General features: G+C 40.0%; 1 protein-coding gene across 2 annotated transcripts in view; it reads left to right on the top strand.

The window, feature by feature from the left end:
• CENPK (centromere protein K) overlaps positions 1-1,458 on the top strand; it is a 75,808-nt gene extending 74,350 nt beyond the window's left edge. Inside the window, exon 11 of one of the 2 annotated variants that reach the window (XM_030193185.1) lies at positions 760-1,458. In XM_030193185.1, coding sequence (XP_030049045.1) covers positions 760-918 — 159 coding nt within the window. In that variant the 3' untranslated portion in view covers positions 919-1,458. The remainder of the gene's footprint in view (positions 1-759) is intronic. The other variant, XM_030193187.1, reaches the window with a different exon arrangement.
• The last annotated feature ends 20,033 nt before the right edge of the window (positions 1,459-21,491 follow it).

Here is a 21,491-nt window from a genome sequence, read left to right as displayed (position 1 = left end):
GTTTCTGTGGGACAACCAATGTGGTTTGCATTTATTATATGCAGGTACTTTCTCTGTTTCTCGTGGGCTTACAATCAGTTTTGACCTTTTTGGATTTCTGGAAGAGTAGAATCCTGCAATAACAAGTGTTACTTTGATCGCCTCCTTTGCTTTTGAACCAGATAAAAGTTGGGTCTGGAGATTTATATTTTCATCATAAGGGTCACTCAGCTTAGGTGAAAGGTCTTTTTGGCTCTTAAGCCACAGCTCTTGGCAATCAAGAGGGAATTGTTTTCAAGAATTTCTGTGCAAATATTTGTAACAATTGAGGCTCTTAGTTCTAAAAATTTTCTAGAAGCACAGAAACCTCCTATTCCAATATTGATATATGCCTTTCTTATTTTTCTTAATCTAGTTAATAATTGTTCTCCTGCTTAACTAGCATTTCTGTGTTTCTTCCCCTGTTTAGTTTTTATTTCTTGAGTCTGGCTTTTGTTTGATATTTCTTATAATTAATTTGTTCCTTGTTATATATGCTTTAGTTTATTGCTGTTATAAGAAATATTTTTCTCTTATCAGGAAGTTCTTGAATTATAGTTGTAAAATTACAAATATAAACTTTTAAAAGAAGAGCGAGAGAGAAAAAAACTCAATTGCCTACTCTCTTGATCAATGCGCACCTACTATTACTGGGGCAGTATTTTAATGATCAGTCAGCATTAAATGTTGTACTCACTGTCTCCTTATGCTTTCTTTCTTCTTTTTTTTTATATCTTCCAGATCCTCATAGATAAATTGATGTCTACACCACATCAGCCATATTTAACAATTGATGACAGTCATTGGCCACCTTATATTGAAATGCTGCTGCGATATGGAATTGCACTGAGACATCCAGAAGATCCAAGCAAAATTCGTTTAGAAGCTTTTCATCAATAAACCAAAAAAATTCACAACTTTTATCCTTCTGAAAGTTAACTCCAGATATGTCTCTCTGATTAGCCATCCAAATTTCAACTTGGCACTTAGATAATATTTAATTTTCTCATATGTATCTATGGTAAGCAGTCTGAGTGAATACAGCCTAGAAACTTAAATCATTTTTGTTTGTATATATACATTAAAATAAGAAATCAGCTTTTCTATTAAAAATGTTTGAATCCTAGTGTTTGAAGCTTGATTTCATGTCCTACTGAGATTTTGATCCAGTTCTGGCTATATGAGTGCTCACAGAATGCATCCTATGTAGGAATACATGTACCAAATGAATGTTTAAAAAAAAAAAAAAAACAAGCTTGAAAACAGACAGTGTGAGGCAATGACTTGTTTCAGCTTCATTTGCAGATTAGAGTTTCTGTGTGTGGGATTTGGTAGAGGGAAACATAGTTTGTTTTGTAGGCTGCCAGCAGCTGTGTAGATTGGGAAAGGGGATTTCAGGGGTGGAGGGGACTGTGATTGGTGAAGTTTGTATCTTTTCATTTGTGGAGAGTGTGTGGAGAATGTGTGTGACAAATGGTGTGGGGTTCTTTCTTCCTTGCCTCGCATGTTGTTCCCCTGTCCTTCCCTAACCTGCTTTTGACCTGTTTCAGGTCATCTTCAGTGGCCTGGGCTGGCTCTTTGAGGCGTTTCATGTGGCAGGGCTCAAGCACTGTTTGATCATGCTGGTGCTTTTGCTGTTCAGCCTGGTTCCTCCACATTTGCTGATGACGGGGGGCCTATGCTTCCCTCTACCATGCTGCTCTTGTACCATTTACAAACTTAAATTCAAAAAAGTTGCAACAACACAAATTGCATAGTTTTGGACTACTGAACCAAAGATTCTTCTTTTCTTCCTTCCTTTTTGTCCACACTTGATACAACACTTCTAACAGTTATATACCATTTACCATTCTATTAATACTGGATACCCTGTCTCATGCTCCTTAATCTACCCTCTACTCCCTTTCAAGAAAAGTTTTGGTACACTCGCCATTGAATAAAGGGATTCTATTAAAGGAGTCCATTCTTTGGCACCTTAATGCTGTCAGGTTTTATGCAAAAATGTTCCAGAGTCTATTAAGAGATAACTTGGGGTGTTCACTTGTTTCCAGACTACTTTTGTGAGTAATAAGTAAGCTCTGTTTGGTGCAATGCAAGCACTACAGCGAGTGCTAGCAGTAAATTTGAGATCATACTTAACTGTCTATTCCAGATCGGTTTAGACAAGCAGGCTATGTCCCCCTGCCAGCAGATGGAGTCAGAGAAAAACTTAGAACTGACTTAACTCCCCTTATAGGGAGATAATGCTGCTTTCAGCTCCCTAGTTTTTCTCTGGCTTCAGCAGTTATGGAGGCTGTTCCCAGGAAAGCTGTAGGCTCAGATTCCCAGTGGAGCATAGGCCATTTAGAACCTGAGTTTATACTTATTTATTAAAACATTTATAATCCATCTGCAATTCTGGGTGGAGCTCAGAAGTAACATACATCATATATCCTTAGTACCTTAGCGAGTTTTAAATTATTGAAAAACTCAATAATACTGAGATGGAGAAGGAGCAGGGAGAGGGGTGCTATCTGCTGTTTTGCATTGTCACATGTATGATTATCTCCCAGTTGGTGAGAGGTTAAATGTGTGTGCCCGATGCAAAGAGCTCCTAGTTCAAGCCTTCTAATATCATTTTCAGTTACTGACAAGTCCAACTTTTGTTTCTTTTGCCATGAGGATATATAGTTGATGATAGAACCTCTGATATATGCTTTTAGGGCTTCACACAAGTCTGAAAGAGATGTATCATCAGAGTTGTTAACCCTAGAACGCATGACGTTAAAAATATACTGTACATATTAACGTCATGGGGGCCTTTTAGGCCCCCATGCACATAATGTAGAAAAACACACTTAAATAACTTTCACAAGTTTATTTCAAAATTGCTCAATAAAATATGAATAGTGGACAACATTTTAATTATAATTTTTCACAGAAAACACCAAAAAATCTTTTTTTTCCCAAATTTCACGCAAAGACATGAAAACACACAAAAATGCATAGAAATCTATAGCAAACTAGCTGCAGCTACATTTTTATTCTAACTTTCTTTTCTATTATATTAGTCTTCCAAACAATTCTGACATGTTATTTTTTCAGAAGAGTGTTCTTTGCAAACAGTTTCCTTACAAGTGGAACAATATCGCTCAGTTTTCCTCTCTATGTTTCTTGGACACATGAAACAACGCTTTCGTTTTCTTTCTCCTGGCTCTGGAGTAATCTGAAACTGTACGCCACACCGTTTCATTGCTTCTTTAGTTTTCTTTGGCAAGCATTTCAAGTCGCTTCGCTCTATCATGTGAGGTATTACAAGTTCATGACAAAGGTCCTTCAAGAATAAGCGTCTCCTGTCCTTCCTCTGTGCATGAAATTCAGGATGAGTTTCTGTATAAATAATGAATGAATTTAGGGCTGCTACATCAAGCATATTTGAAAATAGTACTACAGGCCATCGTTTTGTTTGCCTCTTACACGAATATTCTCCCACCATCTCATCCATTTTATCTACACCTCCTTTTGTTGCATTGTAATGCAGGATGATTTCTGGTTTCAATTTTTGGTTATTGCTGTCAACACTGCAATCGTGATGCATGGTACTGAGTAAAATTACAGATTTCTCCTTCTTTGCCTTGTAAGATACCAAAGTCGCTTTGTTATTGAATCCAAAGACACTCTCATAAAGTGCTCGCTGACGATTGTGTTTGAGTGCTGCTGGAATTTCTCGTCTGTTTTGCTTTATAGTACCAACAAGTGTAATAGCTTTTGCAAGCAGAAAATTGCCTAGTTCAACATTGGTGAAATAATTGTCCATGGTGATGTTTCTACCTGAATTGAATATTGGAACAGCAAGAGTTTTGACTATTTCAGACCCCAGATCCTTCTGTACTGGTGCACCAACCTCTTTGCCACAGTAGATTACGCCATTTATGCCATAATAATTTGCAGAATCACACATCCAGAAGATTTTTATACCGTACTTGGCTGGCTTGCTGGGCATGTATTGTATGAATTTGCAGCGTCCTCTGAACGGTACAAGTTGCTCATCTACAGTAACATTAGTACTAGGATTGTAAAGTTTTGTGCAATTTTTGATAAATATGGTCCAGATATAACTGATAGGGGCTAATTTGTCTGTTTCAAACCTCGCTGCACGAGTTCGCTTATCATCAAAGCGAATGATCCTTCTAATTTCCTCATATCTGCCCACTGACATTGTTGCCTTATAGTGTGGATCAGAAAGTGGGTCCAGAAATAATTCTCGTATTGGGACATCATACGATTTTTGACTCCCTGCCAGCAGGAAAAGTCCAATATATGCATAAAGTTCCTCTTTTGAGATATTTTTCCAGGACTTATTTTTTGCTGAAGCGATACGTCTTCCTTCTAGGTTTGAACATAATAGGACCTCTTCTGCAATATTGTCAGAAAAATAAGTACAGAATACATCTTTAGGGGTAAAGTAACTGGGACTTCCCACAGCTCCTTGAGCCTGTCTCACAATATTCTGTATTGGAGTACGTCCGACTAATGTAGGATTACTGTCCCAAAAAAACATTCGTTTTGGATGTTCTACTTATCACTTCTTGAGGATCCACTAGATTCACTTCTTCATCATCAGAAGAATCACTGGATGAGGATGTTTGATTAGCTGGTGGCAGATATTATTCATCAGACAAAGATAGTTCACTTTCATCATCGCTTTGAAACATAATCGCTTCAATCTCTTGGTCAGTCAGACACTTGGAGGAAGACTGTGCCATTGCTGACTAGATGTTAGAAAATGAAACAGATTTCCTCTCAACAGCTTATCTTATCACAGGTCCTTCAGCAATTAGCTCACAGTGTATACTGTCCTAAGTGTTCAGAGGACCTGAGGTGATGTCATGGCCTTATCACTCCCTCCAAAAATCATATGACATCCTCACATGTTATTATCCACACCCTGGCCCCTCCACCAGCACTACTGAGTACAAATAAAGTAACTTGAGACACAAACACTTCTGAGAACATGATAAAAACAGCGGGGGCCTAAAAGGCCCCCAATTCGTACAGATGTAGTTTTCACCAAACAAGCATTGTTACACCATAATGCCTATGAAAAAAAATTATATGAACAACTGGATATTATCAACAATGACATACTTGAGTAATACCTTGAGTTTCAAAATTCTAACTAAAGTAATTTTGCAGATAATAGCAAAAATGTAAGCATGGGGGCCTAAAAGGCCCCCAATATGCGTTCTAGGGTTAATAGGGTTATTAAGAACTTTTATATTTAAAGAGATAACATTTAACGCTGTATTTGTCATCTAGTATAAAGCCTAGCTTAAGATTTAAGCAGAGTTGGGATATCTGAAAAAGTAATTGAATACACTTATCATATAAAGACTTCATGTGATGCACAAAAAATATAAACTTCAGAACATGAATCAACATTGTTTGTGCCTACACCAGGAGGAAAAATAGCTACGTATAAACACAAAGCCTTGCATCAGGAAATTTCTAAAAAGAGAAAGGGAGAGAGATTAAGATTTTTAACCATATAATATAAAATATAGAAACAGGATAAATTTATGTCAAAAGAGTAAAATTGTCAGAATAAACTTTTGTTGACCATCGGAATTTAAATTCCACATGTTTTCTGTTGATAAAGTGGAATATTCAAATTCTACTTATTTACTGTTAATAAAGTGGAATATTCAAATTCCACATATTTACTGTTGATAAAGTGGAATTTTATGTGGTGACTATAACATAAAGCTGTATAGGGATAGCTTGAAGATAATCAGTTAAGATACCAGTGAAAGTTTATCTTGAAAACTTCAGATAGTTGGTGCGTTACCTGGGTTAGAATCCATAAAATCAATTCCTTGTTCTAAAAATGAGCACATGGTGTCCAAGTCTTCAAAGGATTTTACAGAGTTATTTATAGTAATTTTCATACTTGCTAGGGAAAAAAAACTATATTTGACTCCTGCTTTTTTTAACATGGGTCTCATGGATAGAAAGCGTTTCCAGCATTGAATAGTACGTTTGTAGAGGCTTGCTGCAATGATGATTGATTGCCCCTTAAATTTTAGGGGAGATATTTTTGCAGCTTGAAGAATCTGATATTTAGAATTAGAAGGGATGAAGGACGGTGTGCGATGAGCTCATTCCAGCTCTAAAGATGGTGTAAATTGAATACGCAGTAGTTGAGGAATCTACGTGGAGAGGAAAGATATGTCAGGGCCCTCCAATTTTTCTGGTAAGCCAAGTATCCTGAAGTTACTTTGATCAGATCTTTTGTTTAAGTCCTCGATTTCTCATTCTAATATTTGTGTGACTCGGAACAATTTTGGTAAAGCTTGCAGCTGAGCTTCATGATTGCTGATTTTGTTTTCAGTTCGTTCTGTTCGGGAGGATAAAGCGGACATTTCCAGTTTTAAGCCCACTTTGTTGTCTTTGATTTCAGTAAGATCATCTGAGATGTCTTTGAGAATATCTTTAATATTAAGAATTTCTTGCATTATTATTGTGGAGAGAGATTTTGTCTGTTCAGCTGCATTTCGATTTGTTTAAGAACGGAGGCGCCAGGTTTGCTCTTTTAACCCCTTGTCTATGTTCAGATGATATATCCTGCTTTTTTAGAGGAAGCTATAATAAGATTGAAGATCTTTTTCAAAGTAATATAGGTTGGATACGGATGATAATGAAAAATTAAGCGAGGGTTTGTAGAGCTCAGGCTCTAAGCAGCCATCTTTGTCCACGCTCGCGAGCACCCCCCCCCCCCAAGCAGATCATTCTCTTTACTCTGAATGTATGTTTTCTCTATACAGCTGACTACCACCATTAAAAGCTTTGCTGCTTTATTGAGCAGCTGGTGCTTCATCAGAAAGTTCACTTCAATGATAACTCTCTAAGCATGCTTATTCTGCACACTCTGATCAAATCTGTGTTGTGATGTCCAGAAATGGCCTTAGTTGCACATGCTGTACTTCCTGTTTTCAGGAGTGCTCAAACCACTGGTGAGTTTAATCCAGAGCCAGAAACTGACCCAGTTTGGTTTTCCTTTTTCACCAGTCCACAAATCAAATAACAAAAACATGGTCTCTTAAAGTTACAATTATTTATAATCCAACAAAGAAAGCAAACTCCTTTTAAGGTATCTGGATCTGAAGGCAGTATGTTGTCTTTTAAAAAGTTCAGCTGTGGAACGGGCACTGTAATCCTTAAACTTGACTTCAACAGAAATTGTTCTTTCCCCTGATTAGGGCTCAGGAGAGCTCTCCACACAGCTTCTCACTGTTAATTCAGCATAGCATGTTTTACATGTCCATACATCACAATCCTTCTCAGAAAACTAGTAGATTAGTTTAAATTCTTTTTCACTGACACAGCACCAAATAAGTTAGCCCCGCAGCATACTTCCCTCTCCACAGCTTTCACAAACTAAGGGCCTCCCAATGACTGCAAGTGTCTGAACTATTTCTTAAAGCTCAAAACATGTACTTACCGCACTCTCTCAGAGATTGCTCCATTGCATCTTTTTGTAGATGTTCTTCAATGAACTCAATGATTTTTTCCAGGGGAAGCTGCTTGCTCCCAAGTTCCTCTCTTCTTCCTGACTGAGCAGCATTTTCCTCAGACATTGTAGGTTGGAGCTTCTCCCAGCCTCTGACGACTCCACATATTGTTTGGTTAACTAGGAGCGCTCAGCCTCATATTGACCCTTTCCCCTTCTGATCAGCTAATGTTTGTCTGTCCTCAGCCTAACAGGGTGTTGCAAACTACTCCCTTCTAGTGTCCAGGCTTGCTTTTTTTTTTATTTTTATTTTTTTCTTGTACTCTGTTTATCTTGTTGGGCAGACTGTATGGACCATTCAGGTCTTTATCTGCTGTCATGTACTATGTATGTTACTCTATCTTTTCACACAGGATCAGGTTTACTTCTTCAAACTTTACCATCAAGTGCCACCATTCCTCACTTCCTCACACATATAACCCTCCCCCCCCCCCCAATGAAAGTGTAGATCTATAATATAATTTCTTGTCTCTGACAAACTCTTCCTGTACATATACAAAAAAACTCCACGATAGTCTCATCTAATAGACCAACCCTAAGGAGGCACAGCGACCTTAGCCTTGGCCAGCCTTTCTGCAGTCCCAGTATCCTATTGCATATCTGTATATTGGTTCCTTTTGTCAATAATCAACCTTTCATCCATGCATTGTTTGTGATGAACAAAACCATGTCCTTCCTTGTTGTACATTAACTGAGTTTGTAACTCATCTCCTTGTCTTGCAGTGCTGCTCAGCCTGAAGGCACACCCAGCCTGTCATGTTATTGCAATAATTAAAATATTGGATAAATTTGCATATATTTGGAGACCCACTGTGCAAATTTACCTCTTATAATGATCATTGTGGTAATCCTCAAAATCTGACTGGCTATAGATATGCCTCCAAGAAAGGTTTGAATAGCACTGCTCTAGGGCCCCAATGCTCAAAAGCAAACACAGGCGCCAAAGTCAATTAGTGGTGGACTAGCGCCCATGTTTGCAGGTGCACAATGATCAGAGCCAGAGAGCATGTGAAACAATGAGCTTTACCAGCTCTGATCGCAAATTGCCCGCACATGCAAAAGAGGATCTCCCACATTCCTCCCTAATGCTCAGTGGGCAATGCACCAAACAAGGGTGCTCCTCCCGCAGGAAACTCTACACCAGCTTATAGCTTGTGTTAGGGTTTGCCAAGGTGTCTGGGAGGAATGGGGAGATCCCCAAAGACATATGAGGGTCTAGTGGTCCGGTGGACCCCCTGACTCCCACATCATCCCCCAAGCATAAGGGCCTGGTGGACCTCCAGACCTTGCATCCCCCATCACATAACCTCCCCCACTGCAAATACATAAAACCCTGGTGGTCCACTAGGACCCTCGCCAGGCACGGCCTGACCTCCCCCTCCCCCCATGAAGGCTAGCCCTGGTGGTCCAGCAGTGGCACCCCCAACTCCCTCTTACCTTCAAGAAGGAGGAGGGACTAGCATGCTTTCCCTCCTTATGCAGGCGCCTCCTCACAATGGCAGCACCCTGCCCAGTGCATCCTGGGATGCGCTGGGCAGGACTTTACCATATAAAGGAGAAACTCCCAGGATGCACCGGGCAGAGCACCACCATTTTGAGGAGGTGCCCACAGGAGGATGGTAAGAAGGGGTTGGGTTGATGGGAGCACCACCACTAGACCACCAGGGCTAGCCTTGGGGGGGGGGGGGTCAGGCCTGGCAAGGGTCCTACTGGACCACCAGGGGTTTATGTATTTGTTGGGGGGGGTGAGGTTCTGGAGGTCCACTGGACCTCCAGACCCTTATGTGTTTGGGGGGGTGTGGGGCCCACTGGGACCACCAGGGCTTTAGGTTTGACTAACTACTAACCATTTCTATAGCGCTACTAGACATACGCAGTGCTGTACACTGGAGGCTTGACAGGTCTAGGCTAGAAAAGTCTGGACCTGTCAAACCTCTTCTGCAGGAGAATTGTGCCTGGGCTCTTGAGCGCATGCCCAGGCACAATCCGCCCGCTTTACTTTCTCGTGCTTAAAGCTAATAGCGTGCATATCATTTGCATACTATTAGCTTTGAGCATGAGAAAGTTATTTATGGACGCTATTGTAGTTTTAATCTCTGGCTCTGTTCAGTAGAGTGCCAGAGTTTTGAGTACCGGGCCACTAGTTGCGGAGTCACAAGCTAAGTTACTGTGTTTCTATGAGAGGGTGTGCCTCTAGGAAAGGGTTGAGAATCACTGCTCTAGAATGTATTCTTGGACCCTGCATGTTGTCCTTCAAGAGGTATTGCACTCTCTTATCCCCTTTTGATTCTTTGCATGCAGATTGTTAATGACCTGGCATTTCAGTTACTTAACTTTCCCATCTAATAAGTGTTCTTGAAGCAGCTGGGATTTTTCTTTTCCTTTATCTGCAAACTCATGGACATACGCAATTATGTTCTGGAGCTTCTTGTTTATTGGCCCTAGTATCCTAAGGGCCCACTCAGTTTTAATGTTCATGTCCAAATGATCCTGGCTTGCCACTTCTAAGATAGCCTGCATAGTCTTTGGTCGATTCTGTGACATCAGTGTAGTCTGGTGTCTTAGGGAGCCACCGTAGTTTTAGATTGTTGTGACATGAGTGATTCTCTTAACCTTCTAGTATATTTTTATTTGTTACATTTGTATCCCACATTTTCCCACCTATTTGTAGGCTCAATGTGGCTTACATAGTACCGGAAAGGTGTTTGCTGACTCCGGTGTGAACAAATACAAAGTGATGTTGTGGTAAGATAAAGTTCATGTGGCATAGCCAGATTAGGGAATCGTACAGCGGAAGAGTTGTGTTATGCCCATTCCGGACTTTAGTTTTGTTGTGTTGCAGAGGCCAGGCATTTAAGTTGGATTGGTAGGGTATTCCTTTTTAAACAGGTTAGTTTTTAGTGTTTTCCGGAAGTTTAGGTGGTCGTATGTCGTTTTCAAGGCTTTTGGTAATGCGTTCCACAGTTGTGTGCTTATGTAGGAAAAACTGGATGCGTAAGTTGATTTGTATTTAAGTTCTTTGCAGCTTGGGTAGTGCAGATTCAGATATGTTCGTGTTGATTCGGATGTGTTTCTAGTTGGTAGGTCGATCAAGTCTGTCATGTACCCGGGGCTTCACCATAGATAATTTTGTGAACCAGGGTGCAGATTTTGAAAGCAATGCGTTCTTTGATTGGGAGCTAGTGTAGTTTTTCGCAGAGTTTCCAAGATCTTCCACTTACTGCTGTAGCAAAACAACAGAATCACTTTTGTTCCTCTAGTTTGTTAGGCCAGCGGGTGGAGGAGGTCAATCTCAGTGATATTTGCATGCAATTTGCCCAGCAGGGTTATAGCAATGTTCTATTTTAAATCCATGAATTTTTCTTTCATGTCATAATATAGTATTAAAACAGGTGTGTAAAATTTATGACAGAGTTGTACCACTCCATCTCCCCCCCCACCCCCAAGGCAACACAAAATGTGAACATTTCAATAGAACTTTATATGATATGCTTAAAATATTGCTTGCCTGCAGAAAACAGAAGTTGATCTGAACACTTGCTTAAACTAGTATTCATATATAACAGTCACGTCCATGGTGCAATGGGATATTCACTATCCCCTGGTTTCTATATAGGTCGCCCAAAGTTGGGCATGGATCCCAGATGCATGTGAAAGCTAATTAGTCAATTAGGTGCTAACAATTATTGGAGTGTTAATTGGCAATAATTAGGAATTACGTGTGCATCTGTCCTATGTGTGCCTAAATTTCATAGTGTGTAACTCAAAAGGGGTTATGGCCATGGGAGGGGCATAAGCATGTCAGTGGCATTCCCAGAAATTAGGCATGATCTTATGGAATACTTGGATTTATGTGCCCACCTGCCATCAGTTGTGTGCGAGGATTTACACCAAGTTTAAGCAGGCTTAAGTCCTTGCACCCAAAGTTGAATGCGGGAATCCACACTATGCATTCTTCTATAAAGGTTGCTTAGCGCTAAATGAGCTTTATAGAATTGGCACTTATTGTGGATCTTGGCAGTGCCTAACTTTGGGTGCCATTTACTGAATCTGGCCCCATATTTCCTGTTATTGGGAAGAGATGACCAATTACCATGGGACCTTCACTCCACTCTAAGATTGCAGAAGGAGATTTAGGAAGTTCGGATGAGTGAATCCAAAAACATCAGAAGAGACTGCAGATAGCTTGCAAAACTGCAGGAGAGGCCAATGTTTACTGGTAATCTGAGATGGTCTCAAACAAACTTGGTTCAGATTGAACTGTATCTTGCATTACTTTTACTCAGCACCAAATAAGTTAGCCCTGCAGCATACTTCCCTCTCCACAGCTTCCACAAACTGAGGGCACCACTGTATTCCTGAAGTCTCAACTTCAGCACTTTCTTTCCCTATGATCTTTAAATGATGCCAATCAATTATTTTAAAATTACAGAGAACATGCTAACTTTGAGTAAAGTGGTGTGGTAGCTGTGTTAGTCCACTTTTAAAGGTAATAAATAGAAATAAATTACAACAGAGAAAAGAAAATAAGATGATACCTTTTTTATTGGACTAACTTAATATGTCTTTTGAAGGACTAATTTTGAAAGCTAATCAAAAGATGTATTAAGTTAGTCCAATAAAAAAAGGTATCATCTTATTTTCTTTTCTCTGTTTTGATTTTTTTCTATTTATTATCTATGAATTATATTGAAAAGATAAGTAGTCCTTGGAGTTGCACATTTGTTTGAGCTCTTTGGACAGATTTGATTAAAAAATTCAAAACCGTCATTTAAAGAAATAAAGCCAAACCCTTTTACTTTTGATAATTTAATATGTATAGTAGTTTTATACTGTTTTCAGTGCTTTAATTCTAATCTTAAATATAGCAGTGAGTAAAATGAATGTATAGTCAGGCCATGCGTACTTCTTTGAAATGTTTTATCTATATTTTCAGAATCAGAATTAATAGCCTTTTCAGTGTTATCTTATTTGGTGTCACCTTTAGATTTTCCCAAAACATAGTGCATATATTTTTAGCACTGCCAATTTTTGGAGAGAGAAACAAATTTTTTTTGGCATGTTGACTTTAAGCACAGCCACATTTCATGTCTGTGACATTTTGCTGTAGCATTTTTGTGTATTGATGTAAGGCATACAGAAGATGAATGGCCTCTGATACATAAATTATAAAGAACTTTGGGTGTGTCAGAAAACCAGTTTTGAGATAATGTCTTCCCAGCAGGATAATATGAAGTCTTGCTGATGATTCTCAGTTTACTGCAGTCTGTACAGAGGGACTCTTGGGTACTATAATGTCAGTGTAGCAAAGAGGACTGATCCAGACTGCAATGTGAGAAATGTAAAATCTATCAGTTTCATTGCTTTATAGCAGTGTTGCCTCCATGGGGTATCATTTAGAGACACAACATGTCTATGTATTTTAAGTAATGTAAATGGCTCATAGCACAGTGCCAAAATTGTATTTCTGTACCTTATAAACAGGGCTTTCTTTATTGTGGATTTCTGTTCAATCGGAGTCTTATATATTGCCAGTTTTCCAAAAAGGGGTTCACAGCGGTTTACAAATTGGTGAAAGCTCTACAACAGAGAGAAAACCAAAAACTAAAAAGTATAATTAATTACCAAAATACTGACCAATCAGAAAACCTAATTACTGATCAAGTAAGTAATATTCCTATGGGCATCTACATGGCTAGCGCATGCTAATTTTTAGCACGTGCTAAAAACGCTAGCGCACCTTAGTAAACAGGGCCCCTAGTCTGCAAATCAGTCTAACAGCAGTGTTCTGTAGCAACTGTAGACAATTTTGCAGTTTACTTGTAATCTGAGAATAAAACGAGTTGCAATAGTCCAATTGTGGACTGAGCTGGAGTCCTGAAAAATTCATGTTATAAAAAAAGATCTTATTGCCCTTAGTTGTCTAAGCTTAAAAAAAAACTTTTGCTAAGAGCATTTATTTGCTTATCAATATGCATGTTATTTTTGTAACCAAAAAAAGTATATGACAGATGTTAATATTGTGCAGTATAAAAATTTGTAGTAAAGATAACAATAAAAAGTCACAATAGTTTGTATCCAGACTTATAAGGAGACAACAGGACTGGTAGTTAAGCCTTTCATATCCAAGCTTCATATACTGCTTTTAACCAGGGTGTTGTCTAAGACACTGGCAAGCTTATTTTCGAAAGAGAAGGGCGCCTATCTTTCGACACAAATCGGGAGATGGGCATCTTTCTCCCAGGGTCGCCCAAATCGGCATAATCGAAAGCCAATTTTGGGCGTCCTCAACTGCTTTCTGTCGCGGGGATGACCAAAGTTCACGGGGGAGTGTCAGAAGCATAGCGAAGACTGGACTGGGGTGTGCCTAACACATGGGCGTCCTCGACCGATAATGGGAATAAAGAAGGGCGTCCCTGATGAGCACTTGGGTGACTTTACTTGGTCCATTTTTTGTTATGACCAAGCCTCAAAAAGGTGCCTGAACTGACCAGATGACCACCAGAGGGAATCGAGGATGACCTCCTCTTACTCCCCCAGTGGTCACGTACCCCCTCCTACCCTAAAAAAAAAACAAAACACTTTTTAAATATTTTTTGCCAGCCTCAAATGTCATACCCAGCTCCATGACAGCAGTATGCAGGTCCCCTGGAGCAGTTCTAGTGGGTACTGCAGTGCACTTCGGGCAGGCGGACCCAGGCCCATCCTCCCCTACCTGTTACACTTGTGGTGGTAAATGTGAGCCCTTCAGAACCCACTGTACTGACATGTAGGTGCCCCCTTCACCCCTTAGGGCTATGGTAGTGGTGTACAGTTGTGGGGGGGGGGGAGTTGGGGGGCTCAGCACACAAGGTAAGGGAGCTATGCACCTGCGAGCAATTTCTGAAGTCCACTGCAGTGCCCCCTAGGGTGCCCGATTGGTGTCCTGGCATGTGGGGGATCAATGCACTATGAATGCTGGCTCCTCCCACGACCAAATGGCTTAGATTTGGTCGTTTCTGAGTTGGGCATCCTCGGTTTCCATTATGGCAGAAAATCAGGGACGACCATCTCTAAGGTCGACCTAAATTTCGCGATTTGGGCTTTCCCGACCGTATTATCGAAACGAAAGATGGACGCCCATCTTGTTTTGATAATGCGGGTTTCCTCGCCCCTTCGCTGGACGTCCTACGAGGACATCCTCAGGAAAACTTGGGCGCCCCTTTCGATTATGCCCCTCCACGCCATATTTTGAAAACTGTGATCTTCTAGACTGGGCTTTGAGTCACAGAGGATAGAGTGGCTTTTTTTAAGGTCAGGCCTCCTTATCATTCCCACTAGAGCTGAAGAGAAGGGGGGATGGGGGGTGAAGGATTCCACCTTTGATGTTTACTGCATTCCCTTGAGATTAAAAGGTTGGTAAATCAGTCCCTTGCTGCTTGCTCTGTTCAACAGCATATTAACATATGACCAGCAGCCGTAGCCCACAAGCTTACTGATAGCAGCATACCAGCCTCCTAATAGCTGTGCTTGAGCCGATTGAGGAACCTCATCCTGTGATTACCACTGACCCCCCTGGATCTGAGGCAATGGCCTCTGTTTCACCTACAATCATAGCCCATCTCCCCACCACTCTCATGAGTGCATGTCATTCTCCCTCGTGAGTATTCACTATAAAGCCAGACAGGCAATGGAGTACTCCTGGGCTGGCTTGAGAAACATTGACCTGGTAAACCTAAGTTATAAATGTTCACCTCCATCCTCAAACCCACAACACCCTTCAATATTCTTAATACCACCACAAAAAAAACCAACTACAGCAACCTACAAGCAAAATTCTCCAAAAGAGCCAAGGCCAAAGCAAGGTAGCTGATTACTTGAAGGCTGTGTAATGGTCAGTGCTCTTAGGTACTGCCCCTCAGCAGCTGTCTGTAATTTTCTAAAGATGCATCACAAGCAGCAGATGCAGTTCAGACAGCTTCTTTAACGGACTTCTGGTTGAGCCTCCGTGCTGAGTGGACGCTTATAAAATTGCTCTTTATTCCCCCTGTTATATTCCCTTGGCTTTTGGCACCACTGAAGGAGCTGTAAAAAGGTTTGGAAGTCTAAGATACTCTCTTGGGAGCTATTATAATGCTGCGGGTGCTTAAAACAAAGAGCACACCAACTATTTGAGAACTATTGTTCTTCAAGAATTGAGATTGGTTAAGGTGGAGATTCTGACATGATGGTGACCAAGTTACAATTAAAGTTGGATTCTCTTACAGAAAAAATAGAACAACTAGAAAGCCATATGCACATAGTGGAGATGGGCCAGGAGAAGGACATAGAGCAAGTCATGGCGTGTCATAAATAGCTAGAGCTGATGATGTCTAAGCTTGATGACTTGGAAAATCAGAATAGACGGTCAAACCTTAGAATTGATGGCATACATGAAAGAATGGAAGGCTCTCAGCCCGGCAGTTCATCTATAAAGTACTGAGCGCATGCTTTCCAGAATCACTAGCAACTCTGACATGAGATTGAGAGGGCCCACTGTGAACTGCACCAGCAGCTTGATTCCCAACCTTCCATTGTGGGCATTTATTGTACAGCTCCTTCGTTTCACTGAAGTGGATTATGTTTTAAAAATGGCCAGACAGCTCAGAACCTGTAAATATGAAAACTGGAATATTCAGATTTTTCCCAATTTGAGCATAGAAACTATGCGGAAACGGAAAGACCTGTGGGAGTATAAGCAAGTGCTGGTGGCATGCAGAATTCAGGCTGCTGTATGGCACACTGCCAAACTGGTAATATTTCAAGAAGGGAAATGCTGATTCTTTCAATTGATCCAGAATTTGAAAGTTTTATTAAGTTGCTGGATTATATAAAAACTCAAAGCAAGGAACCAATTTGGACATCAACTGCATCAATTCCAGTGAGATTTTAAAAAGTGCAGCTATACTATACTATATTAGCGGTTTTAAGAGGTAAGCAAAAGGCTCCGACCCAATTGCACTCTGTAAAGCATCGAGCAGCTAAAGCCAAATTTTCAATTTTGAAAGCTCCCCTCAAGCAGACTGGGGGGAAAATCCTGCTCTTCTCTCCTCAGATAGAGTTTCTCAGATGAATGACACAATGGAGGAAGAGGAGAATGGATCACAAGTATTTCCTGCTGGAACAGGTTCAGACCCTGAAGAGAGAGAGGGAGGAGATGGTAACACTTCAGGTTCCCAACTCAAACCGGTGGATGTAATACATTGGGCATCAATGATTTGAGAATGATATTGTGATACTCTCAAGTCTGGTGGTGCCGCCATATAGTGATATTGTGACATATTGGAGGCTTTGGCCATTCAAGTTACTTATTGACTGAATTGGGATAGTGGTTGAAGGGGCCAGGTAGGAGGTAAGAGAGGTTGTGTTCAAGGATGGAGAGAAAGTTGGGGAGAAGGGACAGGTGGGGGGTGGGGTAGGATAGGGGAGCAGTGAAGGCCCAGAAGGAAGTTCTTATGTTGCGGGGAAGGCCCAGGAGGCAGTTCTTATGTTGGGGACAGATGAAGTGCAGGGTAGATAAAATATGTGATAATGGAAGGTGCTGGGTTTATTTTGAAACTATTATCTAAGATCAAAGGTGAATGCTTATATAAGTTGGCAACCTGGAATGTGGGAAGGTTAACTCATCCGATTACGGATACTGAAGAGTTTCCTTGAAAAGCAGTTGGATATCGCTCTACTACAAGAATTTAAATTGGATCCAGGGGAAATGCAAAAATTAAGTCAGGAATTGAAATAGAATATACTACTCAGGCAGCTCCCAAGCAAGGGGAGTTGCCATACTGATAAATAGAAATATTCCATTAGTAGAATATGATACTGGGAAGGATATTATGGGAAGATATGTTTGGTTAGTGGGCAGTAATGATCTGTGGGAATTTATGATAATTAATGTTTATGCTCCAACGGATAACAAGAGTTCTTTCTTTTCTGACTTGTTAAAAATTATTAAACAGAAAAGGAGAGGGGATGCTATTATTGTGGGGGGCATATGAATGTGACTCTGGGGATAGTAGACAGATGAAAAAAAGAAGGGATAGAGATGAGGTTAGGGAGGGGAATCATTTAAAAAGAGGCCTTCATTTATGTGCTTTGGAGGATGCTTGGAGAGTTTACAATCTGCTAGAGAAGCAATTCACATATTACTCAGGCAGATACGCCTCCCATTCTAGGATCAATTTCTTCTTTCTAGATAAAAAAAAAAAATCTGTAGGCCTATGGCCTAACGTATGTATCCATCCAATTAAAGATCTTTGATCATGTTATGCTTATGGGAGAGGTGGGGGGAAGGAAAGGGAAGGAAAAAAAACACCTTTAATTCACATCAAAACAAAGATGCTGGTTTATGGCAGAATCTTGTCTATGCTAAGCGCTGGAAAAGTTTTGGTTGCTTGACTGAGTGAGCTGCGACATTATATTCTTGATAATTCTCAAGAGGCCAGTTGTAGTAGATTTGACCCCTAACACAGGCAGTTTATGCCGAAACACAGCCCATGTTGGGTTCATCAATAAAGGACTCTTCACTAACCCATATTTGACGGCTCTTGGTGCTTTCTTATTCTCCTTTGTGTTGTGTACTTTGACCCTTTCCTCTATCATCCATCTATGTATTTCCACCACATTCTAACTTCATCTTGAAAGGGATGTGTCTCAAGATATTTCTGTTCAAAATGTGCCACATAGAGATTAGCTATATCTGGAGCCATAGTGGTCCCATCGCTTTGCCTTTGATTTGCTGAGAGAACTCTCCTTGGAAACAAAAATAATTCTTCTTAAGGGCAATGCCTGCTAATTCTATCAAAAAGAAGATAGGAACTCTTAGATTGATGGTTGCCAAGAGGTTCTTGGATAACAATTCATGCATCATCCTGGAGTATGTTAGTATATAGTGATTCCACATCAAAGGACACAAGAAGGTCAGAGAAATTGCAGGTTGAAAATGGAGAGAATATGTATATGTAATAGCAAAAAAAGGGACTCCTTTTAAGTCTAGGAAATCTTGGAGGCAAAAGGATGCCAAAGTGATGTCAAAATATGCATCTATAAAGGTTCAAATGTATGTTTCTGGATGTCATTGTAATTTCAAAGAAGAGACTTTTGTCAAGTTATAACGTCTAATTTTCAACAGTATAAATTTTCTTGATTCTGAACAACCTATTGTCTGCAGATTACCGGACTGTAATTTAATCCTCTTGGGCATAGAAACATTTTCTTTCCCCATGACTGAAAAACCTACTAGCAGCGTAGTGAATTTTCTGGTACTCAGCAGTTCTTGATCGTGTGCCCTTTTATCCACTGAGAAGTCACAGAAGGAGTTACATTTTTTAAGGTGTGGCTTTGTTTTGTTAAAAATAGTGTGTTAACCAAATTTTAAAGTTATACTTTGTATTTTAGTCATCCTGTTCCCATAGGCTGCCAGGTCTAAGAGCCAGAGTTCTGCAGAGATTCACATGATGTGGCTCGGGGGGGGGGGAGGGTAGTCATAAGAATGGTCAAGCCCAGTACCCTGTTTTCAACAGGAGTCAATCCAGTTTGCAAGTACCCATATAGTAGTAATGTTCCATACTGTGATGTGGTAAGGGTGTATATCTATCTATTATATATATATAGTGGTTGGGGAATTGCATTAACCTGGACTGTATAATTTTTAAGGAAATGTGCTCAGAACATAAGGGCTAGATGGCTAGATTGTTTTTTTCATGTACAAATAAAGTTTATTTACTTATTTACAATACAGGTAATGCAATGATTTTAGAAGGCAATTTAGAGATTTTACACAAGGGAAATGTGCCAGAACACTAATATTGTTAGCAAGGCAGAATTACTAACTATGCTGGATTAATAGTAACTCTATTTGATCGAGCTCAGATGTATTCTTTCTGCTGCTGGCTGGAGTGGTGAAGGAGGTCTTTTTCTCTGTAGCTGGATGGTGGATCCTTTGTTGGGTAAAGAAGTCTTTTGATTGCAGAGTTGTAGCAGGGTCCAGAGCAAAAAAGGAAGAAGAGCCAAGCCCAGAGACTGTGTTCCAGTTTTTATAATAATTCCTGTTGGGCCATAAGGGTTTACCATGTGGGATGTATTAAACCAATCAAAACTCAGGGATAACTGAAACTGATTCTCTCTGGTTTTTGAGATGGAGACTTGGAAATGTTGTTTTAGCTGGTCACATATTTCCTGGCTGACCAATTACTGGGCAATAGTACACATCCCAGAAGGGTACTTCATAGGATTAGATGGGTCATTGTTTGGGAGTTTTAGGTAGATGGTCTGTCTTTTGATATCCAGTCTCTTTGATAGCTCTTTGATCTATTATTCCAGGCTATCAGTGGTCTTCAGGGAGAGTGTGGAGCCAGGTCTGTTTTCTGATTCTGAGCTACATTCAAAGTTTTTGTTGTAAAACATTCTGATATATATATATATAGAAATTCATCATATCATGCTACAATACTACCAATCCCAGGGCAAGCAGTGGCTTCCCCATGTCTATCTCAACAGCAGACTATAGACTTTTCCTCCAGGAACTTGTCCAAAACATTTTAAACCCAGATACACCAACTGCTGTTACCACATCCTCTGGCAACGAGTTCCAGAGCTTAACTATTCATTGAGTAAAAAAATATTTTGTCCTGTTTGTTTTAAAAGTATATCCATGTAATTTCATTGAGTGTCCCTTGGCCTTTGTACTTTTTGAAAGAGTAAAAAAATCGATTCACTTTTACCCATTCTACACCACCGAGAGTTTTGTAGACCTCAATCATCTCTTTTCCAAGTCTCCTTATTAATCAGCCAGCTGCACCTTTGTTCCTCTTTATTGATGTCACTGCCTGGGTCCATGTTCTTTATTTTTCCTTCTTCTACTCTCCACCTTATGCGATGCCTTTCTTAGATTGTATGTGTTGTTCTGCATTGTTCTGTTTGTCCATTAGAAAATTTCAGAAATGCATGTGGTGAAGAAAGTATAAGTGCAAGATTTCAATACTTAATACAAAAGAGATGACTTCCTGGAGAAAAGGGAAGTTTCTTCATAAGAGTACAAACTTGAAATTCTAACATTGTATACACTACTAAGAAAATAAATTTGATGGACAAGCTCAGGTAATAAATACAAACATTATTGAATTTACTTTTTAGTTGTGGCTGGCATTTTCACATTTTAAAATATAATTGCAGGCCAATTTTTTAAAAAGCAGTATTCAAAGTGCTAGTCATCATATTCCATATTGCTGTCTTTTTTTTTCTTGTGTGTAAGCACTAAAGCCATTTAGGCATGAAATAAAAGACTTGAAAGTTCATAAACAAGTATTGGTATTTATCTGAAAATAGCTGCTATAAAACTTGAAAGAATGTATCTCAACAAGGAACTGCCAAAATTCTTCCCCTGCTCTTGGGCCAAGGTTTGCAGTATGATGCTGTCTCAAAGGGTTGTAACATTTCTTCATCGAAAGTTGTTCAGCAGTGAGTCTCTGAAATGCAGACAGTAGATCTCACTTTATTAAAACAGTGTTTTCAACTTTTCCACTGTAGTTACATGACCATGATTTTGGTGTAGAGGGGAGAGCAGCTTTTCTCTTTTAGGCCGTGTCCTCCATTGTTCAATGATGAGAGACAATTTAGAAGCTGCTCCAGTTCCAGTGTTTATCTTGAGGATCAGGGTTATATCAGTGAGATGAAAGAACATAAGAATAGCCATACTGGGTCAGACCAATGGCCCATCTAGCCCAGTATCCTGCTTCCAACAGTGTCCAATCTAGGTCACAAGTACCTGGCAGAAACCCAATTAGTACCACCATTCCATGCTACCAATCCCAGGGCAAGCAATGGCTTTCCCCATTTCCATCTCAATAACAGACTATGGACTTTGCCTCCAGGAGCTTGTCCAAACCTTTTTTAAACCTAGATAAGCTAA

Source organism: Microcaecilia unicolor, chromosome 2, assembly GCF_901765095.1.
Source record: "Microcaecilia unicolor chromosome 2, aMicUni1.1, whole genome shotgun sequence".
Classification (NCBI taxonomy): Eukaryota; Metazoa; Chordata; class Amphibia; order Gymnophiona; family Siphonopidae; genus Microcaecilia; species Microcaecilia unicolor.
The sequence above is the reverse complement of the archived record's forward strand: the minus strand, read 5'-3'. Positions and strand labels throughout refer to the sequence as shown.